Genomic DNA, 25,659 nt, shown 5'->3' on the forward strand with positions numbered 1-25,659 from the left:
ACGTTCGAAACCCGACTATGCCCATTTGGTGAAGGAGAAAACCTCCCAAGGCTTGGGAAACAGTTTGCCCCGAGTGGCCCATACTGCATTGTTAAGAGCAGACCCGCAGCAAGAACCTTACAAGGTCGCCAACTCGCAACCAGTGCTCCCTTTCCTACAGCTTGAAGCCCAGACTGGGTGCTCAAACCTCCTGGAGCGCCTTTGTCCCCCTCTTCAGCGAGCCCCGCGGAGGTGGCCAGTCGGGCTGAGCAGCCGAAGGCGAGCGGGGGCGGAGGCGGGGCGCTGGCGCCCCGAGCCGCGGAACAGCGGGGAGGGGGCGGCGGGTGGCGATTGGCTGGGCTGCTGCAGGCCGCTCAGGGCCGAGAACAAAAGAGAGCTGGCGGCGGGCGTCCGTGGAGTAGTGCTCCCGCCCGCCAGCACGGCTTCGTGCTGGGAGGACGCGCCCACCGCCCGCGCGCCCGCCGAGCACCGGGCCGGCGCGCTCGGTTTCTCCGCAGAAGCCGGCCGTGCACCTAGGAATTAACCGGTGGCGCGGGAGGGAGCGGAGCGGGCGGGGGGGATGCTGAGCGCGCGCGAGAACAATAATAAGATCGTGTTTGCGGTCGCTGCCCGAGGAAGAATTCGGAGGCGGCGCGAGGCCCGGCGCTCGCGCGGCGCCCGGGAACCGGGAGGCAGGCCGGCGGCGGCATGAGGCTAGCGGCGCGGCGCCTGTGAGCAGCGCGCGGCGGCGGCGGGCGAGCACCAAGCGGCCGGGGCTCCCCTCCCCCGCTGCCGGGCGGTGATTTGCGGGCCCGCTGAGCCCCCCGCCCACTCGCCTCGGCCGCCGCCTCGCGCTTCCCCTCGTCGGCGCGGCCGCCCGCCCGGCTCGAGGCCCGCGGGAGCGCGGCGCAGCCCTCGGCCCGCGGGGGCGGCCTCCTGGCATCTTCGCGGCGACCAAGGACGACCCGGGAGGGGAGCCTCCGGGATGGCGCGTCCGCGGCCTCGCGAGTACAAAGCAGGCGACCTAGTCTTTGCCAAGATGAAGGGCTACCCGCACTGGCCGGCGCGGGTAAGTACTGTGACCGCGGCCCGCCGCCCACCATTTTCCCTTCATGATGGCGCGCCCGCCCCTTCCATCTCTCAGCCTGAGCTGCTGGTCAGGGCCGGCCGCGGCGGCAGCAAAGGCAGGCGGCGCTGCTCGAGGAAGACGAGACCGAGGCGAGGACTCCCGGCCGCGCCCGCCTGCCGCCATCCCTCCGCCCGCTTCGAAGGCGGGTCCGGTCCCCAGGCCTGGCGCGGCAGCCCTCCCGGAAAGCCGCGGGACTGGGTAGAGGGCCCGGAGAGGCGGCGGCCTCCGCAAGTGCTATTGGCAACGCCGGGGTCCGGGCGGACGTCGGGCGGGCAGGGAAACGTAGAGCAAGTGGCCGTCCACCAGCCAGCAAGCGCTGCAGCGAATCCTGGAAAGGGGTAGTGGTCATCCAGAGGCTAGTAGGGCCTCTTGGCAGGCGTTCATGCATCTCGGTGCATCCTGCGCCTTCCAGACTTGTTGAATTTCCCCTGAGCGCGATTCTGGTGCCCGCCTGCCCTGGCATTGTCCGGGATGCGTGCCTCCCTGGAACCTACCGTTCTCTTGAACTGACATCAAATAGAGGAGAGCTTGCAGTCTTTCACTGACTGGTGGCTCCTTGTGCCATTTCACCTCCATATTTGTTTTAGGTCGATCCCAAACCTTATTCTTGGCCTCCGCTATAATCCACAATAGCTCTCTTCCTGTGTAACAAGGTTGTCTCTGGGCTTTCTCTAGAAAGCATCTGCATGTATTATATAGAATTAAACATTTTTTAATTAGGCTTTTTGAGGAAGAAGGACAACAATTTTGTGAGAGTTGGCAACTGAATACTTGAAATAAGAAATACAGTGAGAAGGAGAAGCAAGACATTTTGGAGACTGTATTGGTATTCTTGAGGAAGAAGGAAAAAACGACCTAATTCTAGAGTGTGAGCACTAGAATGTTGTTTTGTAGTTAAGTAAAGATAACAAGACCAAGCTGGGGAAAATACACCCATTCACAAAAGGAAGTGACATCATGGGTGGCCACACTGAAATGTAGTGAAGTTGAGGCAGTAGTTGGACATAACCACTTTTTTTAAACATTTGGTTTGGCATGATTGTAAATGGAAAAAAACACTGGGCCAAGAATTGGGGGACCTAGTATCTGGCTCAGGCTCTGTTATGTATTAATCATTTCAACTGTCTGCATATCCATTTCTGCAAGTATAAAATGATCATCTCTAGGATTCCTTCCAACAACCCTGGAAATCAGGAGGATAAAACAATCATATTTAGGTTCCATTAGGCTCTGGATATAACTTATCCATGTTTGAACTGTGGGTTCTTAAATAAGGCAAAGTTTTCAATGTAGAGCTATTTGGATTTAAAAATATTGTTTAGTACTATATTGCTAGAAGGAGCAAGATTTGTGGCTTTAGGAGTACTTTAGGAAATCCCTGAATAAATCTGTCAAAGAAGAAATATACAGCTTTAAGATGTTATATGATTGTACGTCTTCAAAAGTGAACTAAAGGTTGTCATCATCAGTTGGCCATTCCTTGTAGTTCAATGGTTTTATTTAATCTTATCTTTGAAAAAATATCTTCTGAGGGTCAAAAAGAAAATAGACTAAAATTTTCATTAACATGCTGCTTGCACAGGTTGGCCACCTGTAGTAATTTGTGAAACAGAAAAGAGCTATAGGAAGTGCTCCTAACTGTATATCTGATAGTACATAAGATTCCCAAAAGTTATAATTCCAAATCAAGGCAAAGTGGGGAACCAAAATCCATCAGGTTTTGGAGTGTTGTATTTCTTATTTTGAGACAGGGTCAAGTTAAGTTACTTAGGGCCTTGCTAAGTTGCTGAGGTTGGCTTCAAACTTTTGATCCTCAGAGTCACTGGGATTATTAGTCTTGCACCACCAGATCTGGTTCCATCCAATTCTTATTTTTTTTTTTTTTTTTTTTTTTAAAGATTTTTTTTTTTTTTAATATTTATTTTTTCGTTATCGGCGGACACAACATCTTTGTATGTGGTGCTGAGGATCGAACCCGGGCCGCACGCATGCCAGGCAAGCGCGCTACCGCTTGAGCCACATCCTAGCCCATCATCCAATTCTTAGATAAAATAAAATAGATACAAAGGGAAAAAAAATCTGTCTATTCACATTTGCCATGACCATCTCAAGAACCTAAGACTTTTTAAAAGTATTTTATAATGAGTGGCATGTTAAAATTTTCAAAGAAAGGATGCTTCATAATGTTCTCATCTTATTTTCATCTCAATACTATGAGGCATTATCCCCATTTTACACTTAGTTTTATCTTTGTAAATGAGTCTATAAAATACTAACTGGAAAGAAATCCTGTGTTTTCAGATTTCAAATACTCTCTTGATGTGGTCAGTCATGTTGGAATCAGATTCTCTATGGCCCCTAGGAATCAAACCTGGAAGGAAAAGCATGGGGAGACAGATTTCAGTTCATGCTGTAGGGAAGAGCTTTCTAACAGAGCTGGTCCATGCAGGAATAAAAAAGCAACTTCCTTGCTGTAAGGAAGATGTTTGGTTCCGGGCAGCCCCTTGTGAGGCACATAGGTCAAGAGGATTCAGAATTTAGGCAAATTTAATTCAGGCAAATTTGGCTGGGCCTCACACTTTTGTGACCCTGGGCACAAATATTCTGTAATCATTTCTGAGTTTCAGTTTACTAGTCTAAAATGAGAATAATTCTCACCATACAAATAGTAAAGTAGTCCCCCCACCCTTATCTGTGGTTTCACTTTCCACAGTGTAAGAATACAGTACTGTATCATAAAGTATTTTGAGAGATCACATTGAAATAACTTATTGCAGTGTACTGTTATAGTTGTTCTATTTTATTATTGTTGTTAATTTCTTATTGTGCCTAATTTATGAATTAGACTTTAATCATAGTTATATTTGTACAGGGAAAAAAAACAGTATATTTAGGATTTGATACTATCCACAATTTCAGGCATCCACAGGAGGTCTTGAAACCATGTGGTTAAGAGAGGACCATTATCAAAAAGCACCAAGTAATAGTGCTGGAATGTTTCTTTTTTTCCTTTTTGAATTTCTAACTTGCTTTTGTATTATTACACTATTTTTAAAATATTATTATTTTCTCCACATTTTATTATGAAAATTGTAAGCATACAGAAAAGTTGAAAAAATATACAGTAAGCCCCCATGTATCATTTAGATTCTGTAATTAAGGGTTGTTTTTTTTTTTTTTAAATAACCATATAACTGTGAACCATTATTATTTATTTATTTATTTGTGTGTGTGTGATGCTGAAGATTGAACCCAGAGCCTTGGGCATACTAGGCAAGTACTCTATGACTGAGCTACATCTTCAGCTATAATTTTTACTCTGTTTGCTTTATAGCATCTATTCATATACCCATCCCTCTATTCGTGCACTAGTCTATGTTTTAATACATTTTAAAGTAAGATGCATATATCTCTATAATTTACTCCTGGACACTTCAACATGCATGTCATTAACTAGAGGTTAATATTTTTTATGGGTCATTTTCTTCTGAGGTAAAATTTACGTAAAATGAAACATACTTAAATGTACCATTCTGTGAATTTGACTGATGTACATTCTGGTGACCTTGGTATAGAGTAGTGCCAGTATTTAAGAAAGTTCCCTCATGCCTCTTTCCTGGTGAATTCTTGTTCTCCTGCCTTTTCCTCCCCCACTGTTCAAGTATGTTATTTTAACATTAAAATAAAAAGTTGACTATTTCTATGGAATATACTTTATTATGTACAGATTTAAAAATTAGATATTTGCCTATGTCTAAGATTTAGCTAGTTTAATACTAAAATACTTAGACTAAAAACATGAGTGTCTGAAATCTTGATTGTGTACCCAGTTGGTTTAAAAAAAAAAAAAAAGCTGAGCTTGTGTTTCTAAGATATGTAAAGTTATTTTAAAATTGTGTGTACCTGTGCTTTGTAATACTGTTACATACATTATAAAGTAGACAAAAAAGAAACTGAAAGCAATGTATAAGTAATATTACATGTTTTAAATTTTTTAAAAAATTATTTTTTATTAGTTGTTCATGGATCTTTATTTTATTTACTTATTTATATGTGGTGCTGAGGATCGAACCCTGAGCCACAACCCCAGCCCCATGTGTTTTAAATTTTTTATTGGCAAAAATATCACTAACAGTAATAGATTACATCCATATTCTTAAAAGTCTTAGTTTTTGGAATGTTTTTTGCCTGCTTCTTGTGAGATGTGATTTAGATAGATGGTCATCACTGGGCACACACCTGTTGTCTCAGCTACTCCGGAGGCTAAAACAGAGGATCACTTAAGCCCAAGAGTTCAAGGCCAGCCTGGCAACATAGTGAAACCTTGTCTCTTAAAAAACAATAAATACTTTATATGAGAACTCTCAGACATTACTACTAGGAAATTGGTATAATCACTTTAAAAATCTGGCCTAATCTACTGAAGTTAAACACATATCCTACTTTGTGACCTAATGGTTTGTTCTAGCATACACCCAAGACAAAATGAGTGTTTACATCCACCAAAAGACTTGTACAAGAGTGTGCATACATAGCAACTTTACCCATAATAATAGAAGTCTAGAAACAATTCACATGTTCACCATCAGGAGGATAAATAAACAAGTTGGTAGTATATTCATTCAATAGAATACTTCTTTGCAGCAAAAAGGAATATAATACTTATGCTTGCAAAATATAAGGTTGTGTGAAAAAAGTCAGATTCAAGAGAGTACATTTGATATGGTTCTATTTATGTGATATTCAGAAACAAGCAAAACTAACCAATGGTAATCAGTGGATAGAGAGGAGTTACTGACTGGCAGGAGGCACTAGAACTATATCTTGATCTGAATGGTGGTTGTATGGGTGTGTACATTTGTAAAAACTTATCAAGCAGCATATTTAAAATTTGTGTACTATACTGTGTAAGTTATGCCTTAATTTTAAAAACACAAGACTAGAGGAAAGAAAAATCTAATACTGTAAGCTTCTCTGTAGGTTGGATTTCACCATTTTTATTTTCATTGGGCTTTTTTTTCCTCCAAGTCCTCTGTCCAAATTGCATCTTCTTGTCCCTTTTCACTATTTTAGAAACTTCAGTTAAGGCTGGGAATATAGCTCTACGGTTCTATACAGCTTGACGAGCTGAACTCATTGAACTTTTATTAAGCGTTTACACTAGTTGCAGTTTTTAATTTTTCCGCCAGTAGATTAAATTTGCAGTAGCTTTAAAACATGATTATAAATATTTTATACCCTTAGTTAAAATAAATATTTGTCTCTGGTTCATAGCATTTTTAGGGTTTTGTTTTTGTTCTTTGCCTTTGACAGTAAGACACTAGAATATGAGACTTTATTTCTGGAGGGTAGGCCACATATTTCCAGGGAGTCACTTGGAATTTAAATTCTTTGTAATCTCACCATAAAGTAAGATGTTTATAGTTTTCATTACTTTGGCCTGATTCCAAAGAAGGTCAGTCTTCAGGTAAAGTGGTATAGACTCACTCACTCAGCCCTTTCCCCGGGGACTGTGTTGATTTTTGCCAAGGAACTGTAGATTGTTTCATTTCTTTGACTTAAATTGGAGCAATACACATTTTCCAGTGCTCCCATTTTAACCAGATGAATCTATGTATATTCCCACAACATCCCCTTTGGAATGCCATAATGACTACTATTTCCCATGATTTGGAAAATATTAATTCTTCAAAGTCAGGTCTCCACACAATCTCCACTATAAGACATTATTTGATTCTTTTGGAAAATTGTTTCAAATTAGTATGCTGTGCAGACTGTTACCTGTCAGTGACAAAATAGGTAAAGAAGTTGAAAGTATTGAAATTTTTAAAAATCAATTTGATGAGTAACTTTGTGAATCTAATAATTAAAATTTTTGAAGCTTTTAATTTTATCTAGTAATTCATTTTTATCATATAAAAATGTCAGTCTGCAACAAAATTAAAAAAAATTTAAATGCCAAAATCTAGTCCTTTACTGTAAATAAAGTAGAAGTACTAACAATAAGAGGAACCTTAAAGGTCAGTAGTGGTCTTTGCACCTACACAACTGATTCATAACTGTGAATCGTTTGAAATATTTGAAAAGGGGAATGGATTGACTTTCATGTTACAAATGTTAATTATTGCACAAGTAATAATATTTGAAGAAATTACTCTCTTCACCTAGTTACAAGAAACATGAATAACCATCTGTATACGTAGGTATGTCATTTTTGTAATATGTACAATTCTACAACCTTTTCTCCATTTAAATACTATATCTTAAATGAGTTTTAATGGCAACCAATGTTTCTGTAACATCATTTGTAATAGTTATCTGGTAATTCGTGATATAGTCCTATTATAAATTATAACCCTCTTATTTTAGGATATTTAGGTTATTTCCAGTTTTTAACTATAAAATAAGACTCAGAAACATTCTTTTTGCTAACTTACAGTTAATTTCCTCAGAATAAATGTGGAAATTATATTTATGAGTCAAGGGATATATGCACATTTTATAGCCTTGGATTTATATTGCTAAATTGCCTTCCAGAAAAGTTTTGACTAGCTTATACATCTACTAATAGAATAAAAGAATACCATTTTCTCACAAACTTATTGAAGTAAATGATCCAAATTTTTTTAAAAAAAATCTGTCGACTTAATAAATATAAAAACAATTTCTTTAGTTACAAGTTAGATTGAATATATGTATCATATATGAGAATATCATATGTTGTAATATATGTCTTGATTACAAGTTAAAATAAAAATATAACACTACCATGAGGTGGATATTATCCCTAAGACATAGCTTAAGAAATTCACCCAAGGTTACACAATTAATAAGTATCTTAATCCATGACTATTAAGAATGCCACAAGAACATAACAGATGTGACATTAGATGAAAGGGCTGAGGAAGTATTTGGCAGTGTATGGAAAGACTACATGTATGTATATGTTACCTACAAGACTATATATATTTGTTACCTACAAGACTATATATATTTGTTACCTACAAGTGCTGTGAAGCTAGCAGTGTTGAGTCAGAGAACATTTCATTGTAGAAGATTGTATTATCTTTCTCTATATCTCTCTAAAAGCCCTCTGATGCAAGGGAATGTATTAAAAAATAAGTCATTAGTTATACATTTAGAGAAAGTAGAGAACCACTACAATCAATTCTAAATTAATAGCATGGTATTGACTTAGGTATAGGTTCCAAAACCTTTATGTGTCACAGAACACATACATATACTTTGAACATCAGTTAGGAGAGTTTCTGATGCAGTAGATCCTAGAAGCTAAATCATAAGAATGACGATATCCTGTGTAGATTTTGTCAACTTACAGCATTTCTGATCATGATAACATTTTTCAGTGTTTCATTGCCATTTGTGTAGGTAATTTTTCAGTCCAACTACCACAGTTAATCTGGTAAAATACCATCTGTATGATACCACAGAAAGCCACACAGAAGTTTAAAAAAAAAAAAAAAAAAAACTAATGATTGATGAGCTCAAACTTTCAGAATGACATCCTGGAGATTTTTGAGGAAGCCCTGTAATGTGTAGCAAGAAAACTGACCAGGGTCTAAAAAACCACTAGTTTGAATTTTTTAGGTTGGGCATCTTTTTTACAACCTTTGTAAAATAGAGAAAACGATAATTATTCTCCTTCCCTTCTTTTTTATCTAGGGATCCAATATTAAAATCCACATGAAAGAACTATTGGCTGATTAAGTACCTAATAATTCCCTCATAGGAATACTAAACTCCTAATTTACACAATTCATGGAATCTAGTAAAGTCTCCATAAATGCTTTGTGTGGCTTGGTGAGTTTGTTTTTCAGCAATTTCCTTGTGATTTTATAATATTGAGGTTGACCCTGGGTTCTGGGAATTGTGGGGACTTACCATTATAAGATTCCCAAGTCTGATGGGGGCTTTTCTAGAGGTTCCATATAGTTTCAGGACTTGGGAGCAAAATAAATTGGCATACAAATGGATTTATGAATAAACCACTCTTCTTATTTAATTGCTGAGACTCAAGCTCCCTGCTGATTCTGATTATAGTCTCTAAGGCTGCCCAGAAGTGGAGGTGTCCAGTTTTCATAGGGCAGAAGAGTTAGTGTTAGCAGGAAAGTTCTCAATAGCATAGTAACTTCTCAGTTTCTATTGCACATATAAAAATGAATTTCACAAAAGGTTAAAAATTTTTTACATAAGCAGGAATGTCAGATAATAAGCTCAGCTTTAGCTTTCTTTTTTGGACACTGAAGTAGAATCTTTGTACTAATGACATCTTTAATTTTGGAGGAAATGCACTTTTAGAGAGAGAAATATTATAAATTCTTTTAAGTTTTTGAGGTTGCATATGTTGGATGAACTGAAATGAATTTTCTCTAGAACTTTCACTTTTTAAATAAAATCAACTGTTTTAAAATAATTTTTTTCTTCACTAGACTGCTACATGAAGATTAAGTCAATAATTTAAATAAATACTTGGATCTTGGAAATTAGTCATTTTTGATTTATTCTAATGCAGTCTAGTTGCTTTCAGACTATTTTTGCCCATAAGTGAGGAATAAATATTCCTATCTCAGCACACATACACCAGAAAAAAAGTTCACCAAATTATACTTACTGTATGTAATGCATTCTGGTATTTTGTATTTCACTTTATAAAAAATCAGGTTACAACCCTCTAAGTCAATTTTTACTACATACAGTTTAAAAAGCATGATTTGGTCTAGTAGGCCAAAGGAATTTGTGTATGCATTTATATAGAACAGTTGTTGGAATTCTTCAGATGATGATGATGATTTCAACAGTCCTGGGCTTTTTATTCTATTGTAGCCACAATCTTATGAGAGTTGCAGAATATAAGAAATGAAAGTGATATTGTATTAGATCATTTAACCATCCAGGTTAGAATTTCCCTTGATCTCAAAAGTCTAAATGTACAGATCAAACATTTTCAATCTCATATTTCTTGTAGTCTTTAAGCTGCAAATATACACTTAACTATCTTGAAGCTATTAAAGTTTCATATATATGCCTTCTTAAGGGTAATAAGCTCCATGCATTTGCTACCTATCTAGTTATACATAATCTGACTACATAATGTTCCCTAGCAGGTAGTATTGAGGTTTTTGGGGATTTCTTAAGTTTGTGGAACTAAACTGGCAGACCATCCATAACTAAGGATAAGGAGCTTTTATGTTCAGAAAACTTAATAGTTCTATAAGGCAGGTTTATGGTACACTCTGAAGTGATTATTAAGTCTTTGGGACTATACATTTCTAATAATGTCTGTATTTCTTTTTAAATCACTTTGTGCCCAACCAAAAACATTTCCTTAGTACTATGAGATAACAGCAGTCTCAGTAGAACCTAGTATTGATAGGAAGGCATTCTTCAACTTCTGGAAAGTATAGTAAATTCAATTTTGTTTCTTCTAGCTAGCCGATTGACTCACACAAAATAAATGCATTACAATTACAAAATAGCTCCTCTATACTAAATGGAAATATCTTAGAACAAAATGAATAAGATTAGGTTAGTTTTTGTGTGAGCCAGGTATTCAAGAATTCTGCTTGTTCTCTAGCTCAGCCTTTTGTGATTATTGCTGTTGTTTACTGGCCCTACCTCATGCTATAGGGGTGCTGAGGAGAAGACAAAACCTTTGATAAGAATTATAAAATATGGCTGGGTGCAGTGGCACACGCCTATAATCCCAATGGCTCAGGAGGCTGAGCCAGGAGGATTGCGAACAAAGCCAGCCTCAGCAAAAGTGAGGCACTAAGCAACTCAGTGAGACCCTGTCTCTAAATAAAATATAAAATAGGGCTGAAGATGTGACTCAGTGGCCAACTTCCCCTGAGTTCAATCCCCAGTACCAAAAAGAAAAAAAAAGAGAGAATTATGAAATATGATGGTCTTCTTTCTTCATTTTTAATAAGTTCTTTATCTGGGTCAAAGATTTATTTAACTACAAAGGATCAGGTAACTCAGAACAAATGTGTTGCTTGTTTTTATAGTGTTGTAAAAACAGGTTACAAAAGTAGAGCAACTTAAGAAGAGCTCTTGGTTGGAGAGGTTTGTTGACATGAAACAGAGATGATAGTGATTGAAGACTCCTTTGCTCCACTAAAGTTGCCTCTTATTTAATATTGTAACCTACAAGTGAGCCCTTGACCTCTCCATTTTCTTTTGGTATACCAGCTCCCTTCTGGCTTCACTCCTTCATATCCAGATTAAATCCCACTTGATAACTCAAATAGTTGTCACCCAGTCTCTTTTTTTTTGTTTTGAAGTATTCACCATACTAACCCCTTCTTGGGTCATACTTCTGCTCCAGCACAGACATGTAGACTGTGGGCTGCTTCAGAATTTAAATTCATTAGTCTTTTTGCTGGTCTGGGGTCAGTTCCTTGTACAACTTCCTCAAGTATTAGTAAATATCATTATCACTGTCTTCCAACTCCTTTGCCTTTATTTTTAGCAAGTTATTTTACCTTCATACTTCATAAAAAAAAGTCTATGCCAACAGATTTGAACTACAACTTTCTGTCTGCTTAGAAATTAAAGTCCTCCCACCCCTCTTTCCTCCTTTCCCCTCTTTCCCCCCTACTTCTCTTTTTCTTTCTTTTGGCTATAGAGGAGTATAGTTGTGGCTCTTTTCCCTGGAGGCAGTAAGGTGCAATAGAAGAGCAAACTTCTGTGGGCAGATGAAGCCATTTCTGCATATTGCCTTTAGTCCTCAGTAGATCAATGACCTTGGACAGATTACCTGATCTCTTAGCCTCTGTGGACTCACAAGTAAAATACAGACAATAATGTCTTCCTTTCAGGATCATTTCAAGAATTATGAACACAAAAAGGCTGGAGTTTAACGTATGATCAAAACATGTTTCCTCCTTCCCCCTTTCTTATCCTCCCTACTTAGATCCTCCTCCTCCTATTTTACACTACCCTTTTTCTTCTTCCATTTAATTTTAAACAAATATTTTTGAATGTTTGCTATGTTCCAGGCACTCTATAAGTGCTGTGGGTAGAAAAGTGACGTCAACAAATCTTTGTTCTCCTAATTTAAGTCATCAGCCTCTTCCCTTTTATTGGCTCTTTCTCTTCAGACTGGAAATATTTCATCTGTCATCTTTCACATACTGCTGTCTATGCTTCCTTTAGTAGGCAGCCTTCATTAAGAACTGGCCTTACTGGGTTTTTTTTCACCCTATCCTAGAGGTCACCGTGACCTGCCAATTCAAAGAACATATTTCAAGAAAGCCTTACTTTTGCCTCTGTGGAAATTTAATACTGCATCTTCAAAATTCTCTTCTCCTTGGCTTCCCTCATGTTTCTTGTCATGGAAGGTTCTTCTACTTCACCTTTGGTACCTTTGCAGATGTTTTATTTAACTTTAGCCACAATTCTTTTTTTTTTTTTTTAAGAGAGAGAGAGGGGCTGGGGATGTGGCTCAAGCGGTGGCGCGCTCGCCTGGCATGCGTGCGGCCCGGGTTCGATCCTCAGCACCACAAACAAAGGTGTTGTGTCCGCCGAAAACTAAAAAAAATAAATACTAAAAAATAATTTAAAAGAAAGACAGAGAGAGAGAATTTTAATATTTATTTATTTATTTTTTTAGTTTTCGGCGGACACAACACCTTTGTTTGTGGTGCTGAGGATCGAACCCGGGCCGCACGCATGCCAGGCGAGCGCGCCACCGCTTGAGCCACATCCCCAGCCCTAGCCACAATTCTTCAGGATAATATCTTCTAAGCCTCTTATTTCATGCCCAGACTCACTAGCGTGAATTTTAAATCCATAAATTCATTTTCATACTGGACAACCCATTGAATGCCCTCTCAGTTACCACAAATTCATTGTCAAATCTAATCTAGCTATCTTTCTCCACCCAAGTATTCCTGTTCTAGTAAAAAATTCATCCAGTAACTCCCAAAACCAAAGACATTGAATCATCTTAGATGTTCCTTTTTTTTTTTTATCTCCCACATCTTATTGGTCACCTTATGATAAGGATGAGCTGTACAAATGAAGGCCTGGTGGTAGTTCTTTTGGAGAAAAGTGGTATGAGCTTTGATTAATCATATATTTCAGCAGTAAGGATACTAACTCAAAAGAACCTGATATATATTCATTAATGTAAACAAGATTTTAGCAGAAATGTGTACCATCAATTTGAATTTCATTGGTGTTATTATTTAATATATAGAATATATCTTGGTTTTATAGTGGATCATTATAGTGATACTATAGCATAAGGAGCTTATACCTATTGTTATATTTGGAATATTTAAAAACATTAATGATAAAATTTATGACAGATGGAGCTTCACAGTATTTTATTCGCTTTTAAAAATGGCTAATCAAGGTGTAACAATTTAAGAGACCTCAGCAAACTAAAATGAATTCTTGACAGTGAGGGATATCCAGAGATTTGATTGTTCAGTCAGAAAAGAAGAGGTGTAAGGGATGTGATAGTGATCTTCAAATAGTTGAAAGACTCCTATGTGAAAAAAAGAAATACTAAGTGGGGTAGCAAAAAGAGCATATGCTTTGGTATCAGAGAGGCATGGATCAAATTAAACTCTGCCACTCATTAATTACAACCCTGGGCAAAGTTTCTTACTCTCCATTAGCCTCAGTTACCCCTTCTCTAATATAGAGATAGTATTACCTACTCTAGGTTGTTTGGAAAACTTAGTTAAACCCAAAAGAATTAACTTAGTTAAAGTTACTAATGTATAATTGAAGTTAAACAAATAGTTTGGTCCTTTTCTTCTGTGGTAGATGTTAGATGGGTAGAACTCTATAGAGTCAAAGGATAGAAATTCATAGGAACCCATTTAAGTTGGCTTATCCTACCAAAGAGCAATTAAGAAAGTTTTAGCATTATTGAGAATTTTTGTATCAATAATCAGCACAATAATCCTATGCTATAGATATTTTACTCTTTTTAAAGAAGGAAAAAACCCTGAAGTTTAAATAGAGATTTTATTTATCTTCCCCAAGCTTGTCCAATTATAGTAATTGATCAACTGGAAACTATCTCCAAAGCCTATAAACTCTTGAAGTACATTGTGTGTTTTATCTCTGGTAATGAAAGTTTAAGCATCGCTAATTCAACAGCTATTTGTTGTGTACACATACACACTGATATATACATGCCTTCAGGTGATATAAATTGTTAAGGAGGAAAATATTTGGGGAATAAGGAATGCTAGCAGGAGTAGGGAATATAGAGAGGATGTTTCTGTCTTATAGAATATTCAGGGAAAGCTTCTCTAATAAGATGGCATTTGAATAGAGACTGTTAGAACACTAAATCCTGACTGAAGCTTCTTTTATATTTTGTTCTATTGCTTCTTTTCTACCTACAATTTTGAAGTCTTTAATGAAAAGTTAAATGCTAGCACCTTCTGAGACATAAGATTTAAAATAACTTCCAGTGTTGTTATTTTGGAGAGGATGAGAAAATTAAAATGTGTTAATCTAGGGCTGGGGTTGTAGCTCAGTGGTAGAGTGCTCGCCTAGCATATGTGAAGTGCTGGGTTCAGTTTTCAACACCACATAAAAATAAATAAATAAAATAAAGGTAATGTGTCCAACTACAAATAAAAAAATAAAAATTTAAAAAATACTTTAAAAATCTTTAAAAAAAAGATGTGTTTGTTAATCTTTTTGACCACCTAACTTGCTCAGAGTTAAGAGTGAATTAGTGGAAAGAGCCGCACTGAAATTCATTGCTCTCTCTGTATTTACCTCCGGGAAGTGAGGAAATAAGGAACTTACACTAACCATTTTGACAATTAGATAGAAATTCTAAAATAATTTGGAAAATTAAAAAGTTCATACAAGAAAAGCCAGACTTGGAACAAATTTTTTGTTCATTGTAAATTTTTTCTTAAAATTTTTTAAATTGTGGTAAAATATATATAACATAAAATTTACCATCTTCTAAAATATTTATTCTTTTAGTTTTACACAATACCTTTATTTTATTTATTTATTTTTTTATGTGCTGAGGATTGAACCCAGGGCCTTGCACATGCTAGGCGAGCGCTCTACCACTGAGCCACAATCCCAGCCCAAAAATTTACCATCTTAATAACAATTCCTAAGTGTACAATTAGTAATATATAACATGTAAATGTATATTTGCATTGTTTGGTAACCATTACAACCATCCATCTCTGAATTGTTTTCATCTTGGGAAATTGAAACTTTGTGCCTATTAAACTTTCCATTCTCCACCTTCTAGTTCTCAGCAACTACCTTCTGTCTCTTAATGAATGTGACAACTCTAGGTACCTCATATAAGTGGAATTATGTAACATATATACTTTTGTGACTGGCTTATTTCACTTAGCGTAATGCCCTCAGGCTTTCTTTGTAGTGTCTGTCAGAATTTCCTTTCTTTTTTTTTTAAGACCAAATAATATTCCGTGATATATATAATGGAACATTGTGATATTACCAATATTTCATGACTGTCCAAATTCATGGAATAGGAAAAAAGAGAAAGTGATGAAAAGATGCAATAAAGACTGAAGTTAGAGTTCACAACTGTGCCCAGGCATGGCCTTAAATGAGGCAATTGAGTAGGATTGAGAACAAAAGAAAATAAGAAAGGGTTCAGAAATGCCTGAGAGTGATTAAATGATTGAGTAATCAATTGTAAGATGATCAAGAAGGATTAGCTGAACCTACTACCTTTATGTGACAAAAATAGGCATGCTTATAATTTTCTTTTATGTCTAAAATTACTCAAATTTTGGAGGGGTGAATTTCATCCCTGAGACAAACCAAAAGTGCTGTCTTGTCTCAACATTTTTGTTCCAAGAACCAAGTCTTGCCCTCCATTTGAAGGGTAAGTTGTGGAAATATTACAGTTAGTTCATTGTGCTGCTGCTTATTTAATTGACAATTATATTGAACCATTAATTAACAGCTTCCTAATCAAAGTACTCAGTATTGTTCACGCCTCTATCTGTGGCATGTATTTGTATTACCTTGCTACTCTTTACTTTCCGTTATTGTTTGTTTTTCAAGCTTATCAGGAATGTATGTCCATCAAAGTGTTTTTATTTTGATTTATGTTAATTTTTGGATTAAAACTTTGAAAGGCAATAGAACTATCCTTAATTTGTATCCTTAAAAAGAGAAACATTACAAGGGGATGCATTTAAGAGGGTTCTAAATCCTTAGAATGTCATTAAGACAGCTGTAGATTAAATTTTTGAGGTGTTTGATGGCATTATCATACTTGTGCTTTAATTCAGTAATTTTTGCCTTTTGTCTAATATCAATCTAGGGCACGTGTCCCTCTTTTTGGATTGTTACACCAATCCTAAATTTGAACCTATACAGAGCATTTCTTCCTTTTAGTCTTCTGCTGTTTCTTTCCTCTTCCAAGGTCTCTTTAGCCTTTTGTATTATGCCTTATGCTTGACCAAAGCTCTTGTTTATGGTATTTTCCTCACATTTGTGCTCCTCAAAATGAAGAAAAATAGGATGAGAACAATGACTCTGTTAAATAAGAAAGGTCAGAGTAACAAGTATATAAACATCCCAAATAACAAGCAGAATCAGTGTTACAGAAAATAAGTTGGGGAAATAAAAGCTAGATTTTGAGGAACATAGCTAGAAAACAAAAGAAGAGGTGAGAGTCAAAAAGAAGGAGAGAAATGATAATAAAACCCCAAGTATATTTCAGAGTCAGCTTGCCAAAAACATGAACTAAAAAGACAGGGCAGTTAGTTCACAATTATCAGAAGTATAATAAAAGAAAAATTTCCAGACCTTCAAAGAGAGACTAAGGTTGCAAAAGATAATACTTAACAAATTTTATATTCTAAGTAATACTTTTGTTAAAATCTTAAACTTAAGAATTTTGTATGTTTCCAATTAAGAATTGAGGCAAACACTTTTTTGAGATTCACAGTGAACTCTTGGGATTTTTTGATTGGATTTGAATTATATGCATGGATTATTTGAGAATTATTGCTGATTTTAATCCATGAATATGGTCTGCTTCTCCATATATTTAGGCCTTCCTACATGTTATAAAATTGTTTTACAATTTTCTGTACATCTATTTTTATATGTATTCTTTAGGTACATTATACTTTTGTTGGTGTTATGAATGTTTTTATGTTTTTTGTTGCTATTATTTAAAATACATATAAAAGAGCAGATGAACTAGACATAGCATTTCTGAACAAAAAGAATAAGATGATAGAATTTGTCCTACAAGATATCAAAACATAGAATTGTTCAAGTAGTAGTAATTAGTGGTAAATTAAAATAGCATTTGGTTCAGAAAGAGATATATTAACTAGTAGAACAGAAAGTGAAGTCAGAATCTAATGCCCAGGTATGTAGAATCCATGATAGGTGCCCAAGGGTAACATTACAGGGGTGCTGTTTTTAAATAATATTGGCATGATTTCCACATGGGTTTAATATCCATGAATTAATTACTCATAGTATTTATATAAAATTAGGTCCCTATTTCAAAATGTATACAAAAATTATATCTAGGGGCTGGGGTTGTGGCTCAGTGGTAGAGCACTTCCTAGTACATGTGAGGCACTGGGTTCAATCCTAAGCACCACATAAAAATAAATAAATAAAGGTATTTTGTCCATCTACATCTAAAAAATTATTTTAAAAAATCATTTCTACATGTATATGAAAGTTCTTAGAACATGTGAGGTACATCATTATGTTCTGAGAATAGGGAAGAATTTCATGATAATAACACAGAAAAGATTTGCCATGAAAGGAAAGATTGATAAATTTGCATACTTTAAAATCAGTGCTTCTGTTCAGTTAAAAAAATCTATAATGAAAATATAAGCTATAGACTCAGAAAGGATGCCTGCTACACATGGAATCAATAAAGCTTTGGTATACACAATGAATCAATTAGAAAGAGACATGAATAGCCATTTCATAGAATAAATACATAATGCCTATAAATATATAAAAAGGTGCTCAACTTTATTAAAAATCAGGGAAATGCAAATTAAGATCACTATGAGATTGTCAAAAATCAAAATGCTTTGTTTTACAGTGTATGTTGAAGAGGATATATATTAGGAGGCAGTCTTTTACACCACTGAAAGAATATATATTGTTCCACCCACTTTGGAAAACAGTTTAAATTTATGTTGTGAACTTGAATTTTGTGTGCTTTCTAACTTAACATCTCTATTTCTAGTTGTACATCCTAGAAAAACTTAACACATGTACTAGAAGATGCATATAGAAGTGTTCAGACCAGCATGATTCATAATGTCAAAATAACATGGAAACAACCCAAGTCCTGGGATGGAGGATGAAAAATTAAATTGGAGTACGTTGACATAAAAGAATATTATACAGCATAAAAAAATGAATGATCTATGGCTATGTATTAGTTGCCTTTAATGTAGTTAAGCTAACATTACAATGTTCATTGTCAAAAGATAAGACAACATTTACTTGTTCTTTAAAAAAAAATATTTAGTACTCTACTAGACACTGTTCTGAGAGCTAGGGATTGAAGACAATGGAAAATTTTTTTGTCCTTAAGAAACTTACATGTTAGTTTAGGGGAAATGTTTAAATAAGCAAGCAAACAAAGTTATGTGTAATTTAGTGCAGCCATGAGAGCAGTGGGAAAAGATGAGACAAGGTAATAGGGTAATGTATTGATCAAGGATGGCATTTCTAAAAACTTGACATTTCAGCAGAGTTCAGTGGTCTATGGGAGGAAGTCAACCACAACAATATGAGGGAAATGTGGGAATGAGCTTGATGTGTTCAAGGGAAAACAAGAAGACGACTGGGCTGGGGCTGGGGCTGGGGCTCAGCGGTAGAGCGCTCGCCTAGCACATGTGAGGCCCTGGGTTCAATCCTCAGCACCACATAAAAATAAATAAAATAAAGGTATTGTGTCCAGCTACAATTAAAAAAATAAATATTAAAAAAAAAAGCCGAGTGATGCTAATAATATGGAGTCATTAGGGGAAATGGGGCACAAGATAAGTTCAGGAAGGCAGATAAAAGCCATATTAGGTAGGGTCTTATTGTTTTAGTAATGAGTTTAGTTAGTTTGTTTTAGTTGTAGGTGGACACAATACCTTTATTTTATTTTATTTATATGTAATGCTGAGGCTCGAACCCAGGGCCTCACACATGCTAGGTGAGCGCTCTACCACTGAGCCACAACCCCAGCCCAAGTTTAGTGTTTTTAATGTATGCTATAGAAAGCCTTTAAAAAATTAGGCATAGGTGAATGACATGATTAGATTTATGTTTAGGGACTGAAGAATTGATTATTGGGAGTAAAGTTGGGGATGGGGCAGGGGTTGATGCAAAGGGCTCAGGAGACTTTTGTAGAAGTTTAGGCATTAGTTGATAGAGTAGAAGAGGACAGAGTTGTGGGAGAGGGAGCCAGCAGTAGATAAGGAGAGAAATTAGTTGAGTGATATATTTGGGGATAATAATTAAAAAGACTCAGTGATGGATGAGATATGTCAGTGAGGAAAAATCAGTACTGACTTCCATGTTTTTCCAGATAGGAACAACTAAACATATAGTGATGCCATTACTCACGTAGTAATTCCAAAAGATAAGTAGATTAGGCCACAGGATTTTGTTTGTTTTAGAACTCTTAAATTTGAGATGCTATTGAGATACCCCATCCATGTGCATCTGAAGCTCAGAAGGGTCTGAAGTTTGGGGATAAAAATATGAGACTTGTTAACATACAGATGGCATTTAAAACCATGGTCTTATATGAGATCACCAAGGGAGTAAGTGTAGAGGAGAGGAGCTATGAAAGGAGGCTCCTAAGAGGTAGATCATGCGATGGGGGAGAAAAATGTGTGTGTGTGTGTGTGTTTGTCTGTCTGTCTGTGTGTCTTGTGTCTATGTGTCTGTCTAGAAACTCTTTAAGAAAATGTTTCAGTGGACATACAATACAATGGGGAAATATATGTGCAATGGAAATTAGAGATATCAGGTTAATATATTGCAGATGAATAGTAAAAAGGCAACCCTGTAGAGAAAGTTTTAAATGATACGAACAGGCAATTCACTGAAGGGCATATCCAAATGGCCAATAAACCTATGAAAAGATGCTTAACCTGGCTATTAATCAGGGAAATGCAAATTTAAAAGAGCAGTCACACCTAATGCTTCCAACATTGGAATCGAGGTCATTCATACCTTGGTAGAAATGTGAATTATTACAGCCTTTTTTGAAAGCAGCCTGGTAGTATCTATTAAAATGAAAAATACCCCTAATCTGTGATTCAGTGGTCTTACTCCTAGCAATCTATCTTATGGAAATTAAAGCACCAGTGCATAAAAATATAAGTGTGTTTACTGCAACCTTTTTTTAAGGGCAAAAACACCGTAAACAAGGTAAATGCCAAGCCCTCAGGGAAAGATTAAATTATATTTTATCCAATCATTGGATTATTATGCAGCCATTAAAAACAAATTAATTAGATCTATGCCAGTTGCTTTCAAGGACTTTTCATGATGCAGAGAGTTTTATAAAATATAAAATGTGTATTTATGTGTGAGAGAGATAGTGGACTCTGGTCTCCCCAGCCCCCCAAAATAAAACTGTCTGTGTATAAAACATTTGGTTGTGATTATGTTTGGAGAAAAAAGCATACTTGATTATGAATAGTGATTACCCGAGGTGAGCAATTCTTGGGGGAAGATAAGGAAGTGAGCCTCCACTTCTCAATTACCAAACATGTCTTTAAAAAGAAAAAGGATCTCCATGGTAAAACAGCTGTAATATATCCCATTTATGTAAAAGTCTATGCATTTGTGTATGCAATGTGAAAAGATTGTCACTAAAATGATAATATTAAAGTATAATTAATTTTCAAAAATAAAATGCTAATTTGGGATGCACTTGTTACCATTTTTTTCTCCTTTCAATGCTGGTTCAGTTGGAGAATCTTGATTGAAGAAATTTATTTCACAGATAGAATAAAATAATTTAAAAATAAATATACAGGATTATCATCTTATGCTCCTCATTCACTTGTATTTCTATGTTCCCTTTGCTGGCTTAGCTTTCAACCTTTAACCGACAGTTTGGGGTATAAATTAAACAATATGAGACTAAAAATAAAAAACTGTTAACAGCTTTATGGTCAAATCCACAAGCAGCTAGCAGTGCTCAGTTGAGTGATAAATCCATAACAATATTTGAATAATGAATACATCTACATGATATCTACTATTGCCACACATATTTTGCTCAGTACACATAAAAAGATTCACAAACTATTAAATTTTAGAGAGAACATGTTTAACTTATTGTATTTATTGATTTTTTAAAATTGAAATGAAAATGAACATGATAACTGTCATTAATAATGCAAATTTCTCAGAGCATCTTGGGGACATGTGGGCTTGCCCACTACCATTTACAAAATGTTAGGTCTAGCCTAGCTGATTTTCTGTTAAGTCTTTTGTCTCTTAAGTCTTTCTCCCTATAATTTAGAGAGAAAAAGCTGTGACTTCTTTCTTTCCTCATTTTACTCCTTTGTAGCTTTGTTTTGTCTCTTCTCTGTTCAAACCCATTATGTGACATTAGCTTTCTCCTGTCTCCTTGGAGACACTCTACCACTGAGCTACATCCCCAGCCCCAGGAAAGTCCTTACTTGACTAATCACTGTATGAGCTGATGTTGATTCTGTTTGGACTTAGCAACTGTTTAGAGCCGGTTCTTTTGCTCATTAATTCTTTCTGTAGTTTCTTCAAAACTACTCCAGGTTAATTATAATATTATCTTTGTAATATTACTTGTTATAGTATTATTTTAATACATATTTAGTATATTTATAATAACAAATTACTTCAAAACTTAGTGGCTTAAAATAACACACTTATTAAATTGACTGTGGTTCTGGAATCATGCAACCTGGATCCTTTGCCTCTGGATCTATATAGGAGCACAACCATTTTAAGGCTTGATAAGAGGATGGGTCCACCTTCAAGCTTACTTAAGTAGTTGTTGGAAGGATTCAGTTCTTCATTGATTGTTGACTTCATTTCTTCATGAGCTGTTAGCCAGAGCCTGTCCTAGGTTCCTTTCCTCATGGAGCAAAGAGCAACTCAAAATATGGCAGCTCACCTCCTTAGAGTAAACAAGCAAGAGTCAGCAAATAGAAGTCATGGTCTTTTGAAACCTAACCTTAGAAATGACATCCAGAGCCAGGTGTGGTGGTGCACATCTGTGATCCCAGTGGCTCGAGAGGCTATGGCAAGAGCATCAAGAGTTAAAAACCAGCCTAAGTAACTTAGTGAAACCATCGCTAAGTCTCAAAATAAAATATAAAAAGGGCTGTGGTTGGGACTCAGTGGTTAAGCACTTCTGGTTTCAATCCCCAGTACCAAAAAAGAAAAGTGACATCCAATCAACTTTTCCTATGTTCCATTTATTAAGAGTAAGTAACTAGGTCCAACCCACACTATGAGGGAATTTTACACAAAGCTATGAATGCTAGAAATGGAGAATCATTTTAGAAATAGCCTCCCACACCCCCACAAACAACATTCTTGGGATTATCTCACCTTCACTTTTCTTGATACAGGCAAATGCATCTCTCTTCTTAGTGGTCACTTATTAACCCCCCCCCCTTCCCTGGACGTCTCATGGTACATTTTCAGCTCTTTTCTGCTGCAGTTGCCACAGCTCTAGATGGCCCTCTTGGACTTAAGACAACCCCACAGTCTCTAGTTAATGCTCCATGAAGGCTCAGATTCTTTACAAGAAACTGGAAGTGCAAGCCATACTCAGGGCAGTCAACATCCATTTTACTCTGCTATCAGAGCACCTAACCAGAAAATCCTATACTCTTTCTCAAGATTTCTCAGGGTTGAGTAAAACACTAGTCTTCTGTGACTTCGAAGTTCTAGAAGACATATCTTAAACTCTCCAAAGTGAAATTTCTTTCAGTAAGTTGAGAACCTTAGGGAATGGAGGTTGAGACCCATAGCATATCAAAAATCCTCTTGATAATTCCCAACTCTTTTGCCCTCTCAAACCTGTTTATTATGCTAGAGCTAGTTTAATAGGGTTTTAACTGAAGTATTTTCAGGTTGGCCTGGGCTTACCTCTTTGGGGAGCATATTATCTATAATTTGGTCTTCAGCTAAAATTGTCACTGGAGTAGTTCTGTATTAACATCCTGTCTCATCTGCTGCTTGCTTTCTTCCTATTCTTTATTTGAGGGCATTTGCCCTGGGCACTTTCCTAAAGTCACTGTAAGAAGAAAAGTGATTACTAACTAATTTTTTAAACCAAACAGTGCAACCTAACAAAGTAAAGATTAATAAAGAATGGAAAGCCTCTTGCCTGTAATCCCAGTGGCTAAGGAAGATGAGGCAGGAGGATTGAGAGTTCAAAAACCAGCCTCAGCAACAGTGAGGTTAAGCAACTCAGTGAGACACTGTCTTTAAATAAAATACGAAATAAGAATGAAGATGTGGCTCAGTGGTTGAGTGCCCCTGAGTTTAATCCCTGGTACTCTCACGCCAAAAAAAAAAAAAAAAAAAAAGAATGGAAAAGGGAAGAGCAGAACAAAGGATCATATTTAAATATCTTGATCTTCATATTGTGTAAATATTGGTTTTTTAATATTTTTATTTTTAGGTGTACATGGACACAATACAATGTCTTTATTTTTTTTATGTGGTGCTGAGGATCGAAGCCGGGTCCCGCCTGTGCTAGGCGAGCACTCTACCGCTGAGCCACCATCCCAGCCCCGTAAATATTGTTTTAATAGTGTTTTTGAAATACTTAAAGTGCTTCTAGAATTTTAGATGAAACATTTGAGTTATAATTTGTAGCAAAACTGTACACATGAAGAGAGAAAACAGGCAGTAAACAGCCAGATATTTTAAATGGTTTTCATTTTAATAAACTTCAACATAATGTTTATAAGACACTGACATAGAAGAGAAAGCAAAAAATAACCTCAAATTGAAAAGATCTGTTCAAAAACTGAGGTGGCAGTCTTTGTGTAAACATGTTATATTTTTTTTTGTCTTTTATATATATTTTTTTTTATTTTAGTTGTAGTTGGTCACAATGCCTTTATTTTATTTCTAAGTGGTGCTAAGGATCAAACCCAGGGCCTCACGTGTGCTAGGCGAGTGCTCTACCACTGAGCCACAACCCCAGCCCATCGTGTTGTATTTTTAATGTAAAAAATAAATAGATGTGCATAAGTGTTATGAACTTGATTCACAAGTGTCAGAAATTAGCTTTACATAATCCTTTTGCTTTAAATTTTTTGGTGGGGGAGGAGGTAGGGGTTGCAAGATCTGAATAAAGCAGTAAATTCTCTCATTAAAATGTACTATGTAAATCTTGCATGTAATTAGGCAGATTTCACTGGAGGAGGGCCAGCTAGGAATCCCTACTGGGGAGATGGGAAAGTAATGGTTAAAGTTCTGTAAACAAAAGTTTCCTAGAAATTCAAACCAAGTTTAGAATTGGATACTTCCAGCAAACTATCTTTGTAAAAGGTGGGGGCAAGTGCTCTTTCTCCCCCCAACCCACTTTTTTTTTTACATACATGACAATAGTGGAATGCATTACACTCATTATTACCCATTTACAGCACAATTTTTTGTAACTCTGTATACAAAGTATGTTCATGCCAAATTATGCCATTACACATGTACTCTCTTTTTTTTTTTTGCATTACAATTCTTAATACACATATATACCACAATTTATCATATCTCTGTTTGTATATTTAAAAATTGCTCTTTGAATCCAGTGAGACCAGATCTCATTGATTTGGTCTTTAGAGGACATGACTATTTAAAGGAAAAGTCCTCAGCAAACATAGGCAACAGGGTATAACAAAATTAGTCATTCTTTAATATGAATCCCTTTCTGCAAATTCTTGTTTGTGTCATACTTTTTTCTGGGTTATGCCCTATGTATCTGTTTTTTTATTAGTTTGCCTTTTTAAAAATTACATTTTTAATTTCATAAGAAAAATGTGATTTTTAACACCACCACTCCTATGCCACAGAGATAACTGGTGTTCAGTGAATCCCATTCCTTTTATTTTTTTTATGCTTATATGAACCCATAGCATTTTATGGAATTACCATTTTTCAGTTTTAAGTTTGTCCTTTTCACTTGTCCTTACTCTATCATTAACTTTCCAAGTCAGTAGATCTTGACTATGTGGTATGCAATAGTATTCACCATAATTTAGTTAACCATTCCTACACTGATGGCCCTTTAGTTATTTCTTCTTATCTTGTTTTGTTTACTTCACATACTCTTTTTTTTTAATATTTTTTTAGTTGTTGGTGGACCCTTATTTATATGTGGTGCTGACAATCGAACCCAGGGCCTCACACATGCTAGGCAAGCGCTCTACCACTGAGCCACAACCCCAGCCCTCTTATTTTCACAAAATATTTTGTTTCCTAGAAGTGGAATTCTTAGGCCATGTGGTATGTTTTAAATTTTATAACATAAACAGTCATAT

General features: G+C 36.4%; 1 protein-coding gene across 1 annotated transcript in view; it reads left to right on the top strand.

The window, feature by feature from the left end:
• The first annotated feature begins 861 nt into the window (after positions 1-861).
• Positions 862-25,659, top strand: part of Hdgfl3 (HDGF like 3) — a 66,605-nt gene continuing 41,807 nt past the window's right edge. Inside the window, exon 1 of the mRNA XM_027920218.2 lies at positions 862-1,048. Within this exon, the coding sequence (XP_027776019.1) occupies positions 965-1,048 (84 nt within the window). The 5' untranslated portion in view covers positions 862-964. The remainder of the gene's footprint in view (positions 1,049-25,659) is intronic.

The sequence above is a fragment of the Marmota flaviventris genome, chromosome 2, assembly GCF_047511675.1.
Source record: "Marmota flaviventris isolate mMarFla1 chromosome 2, mMarFla1.hap1, whole genome shotgun sequence".
NCBI lineage: Eukaryota > Metazoa > Chordata > Mammalia > Rodentia > Sciuridae > Marmota > Marmota flaviventris.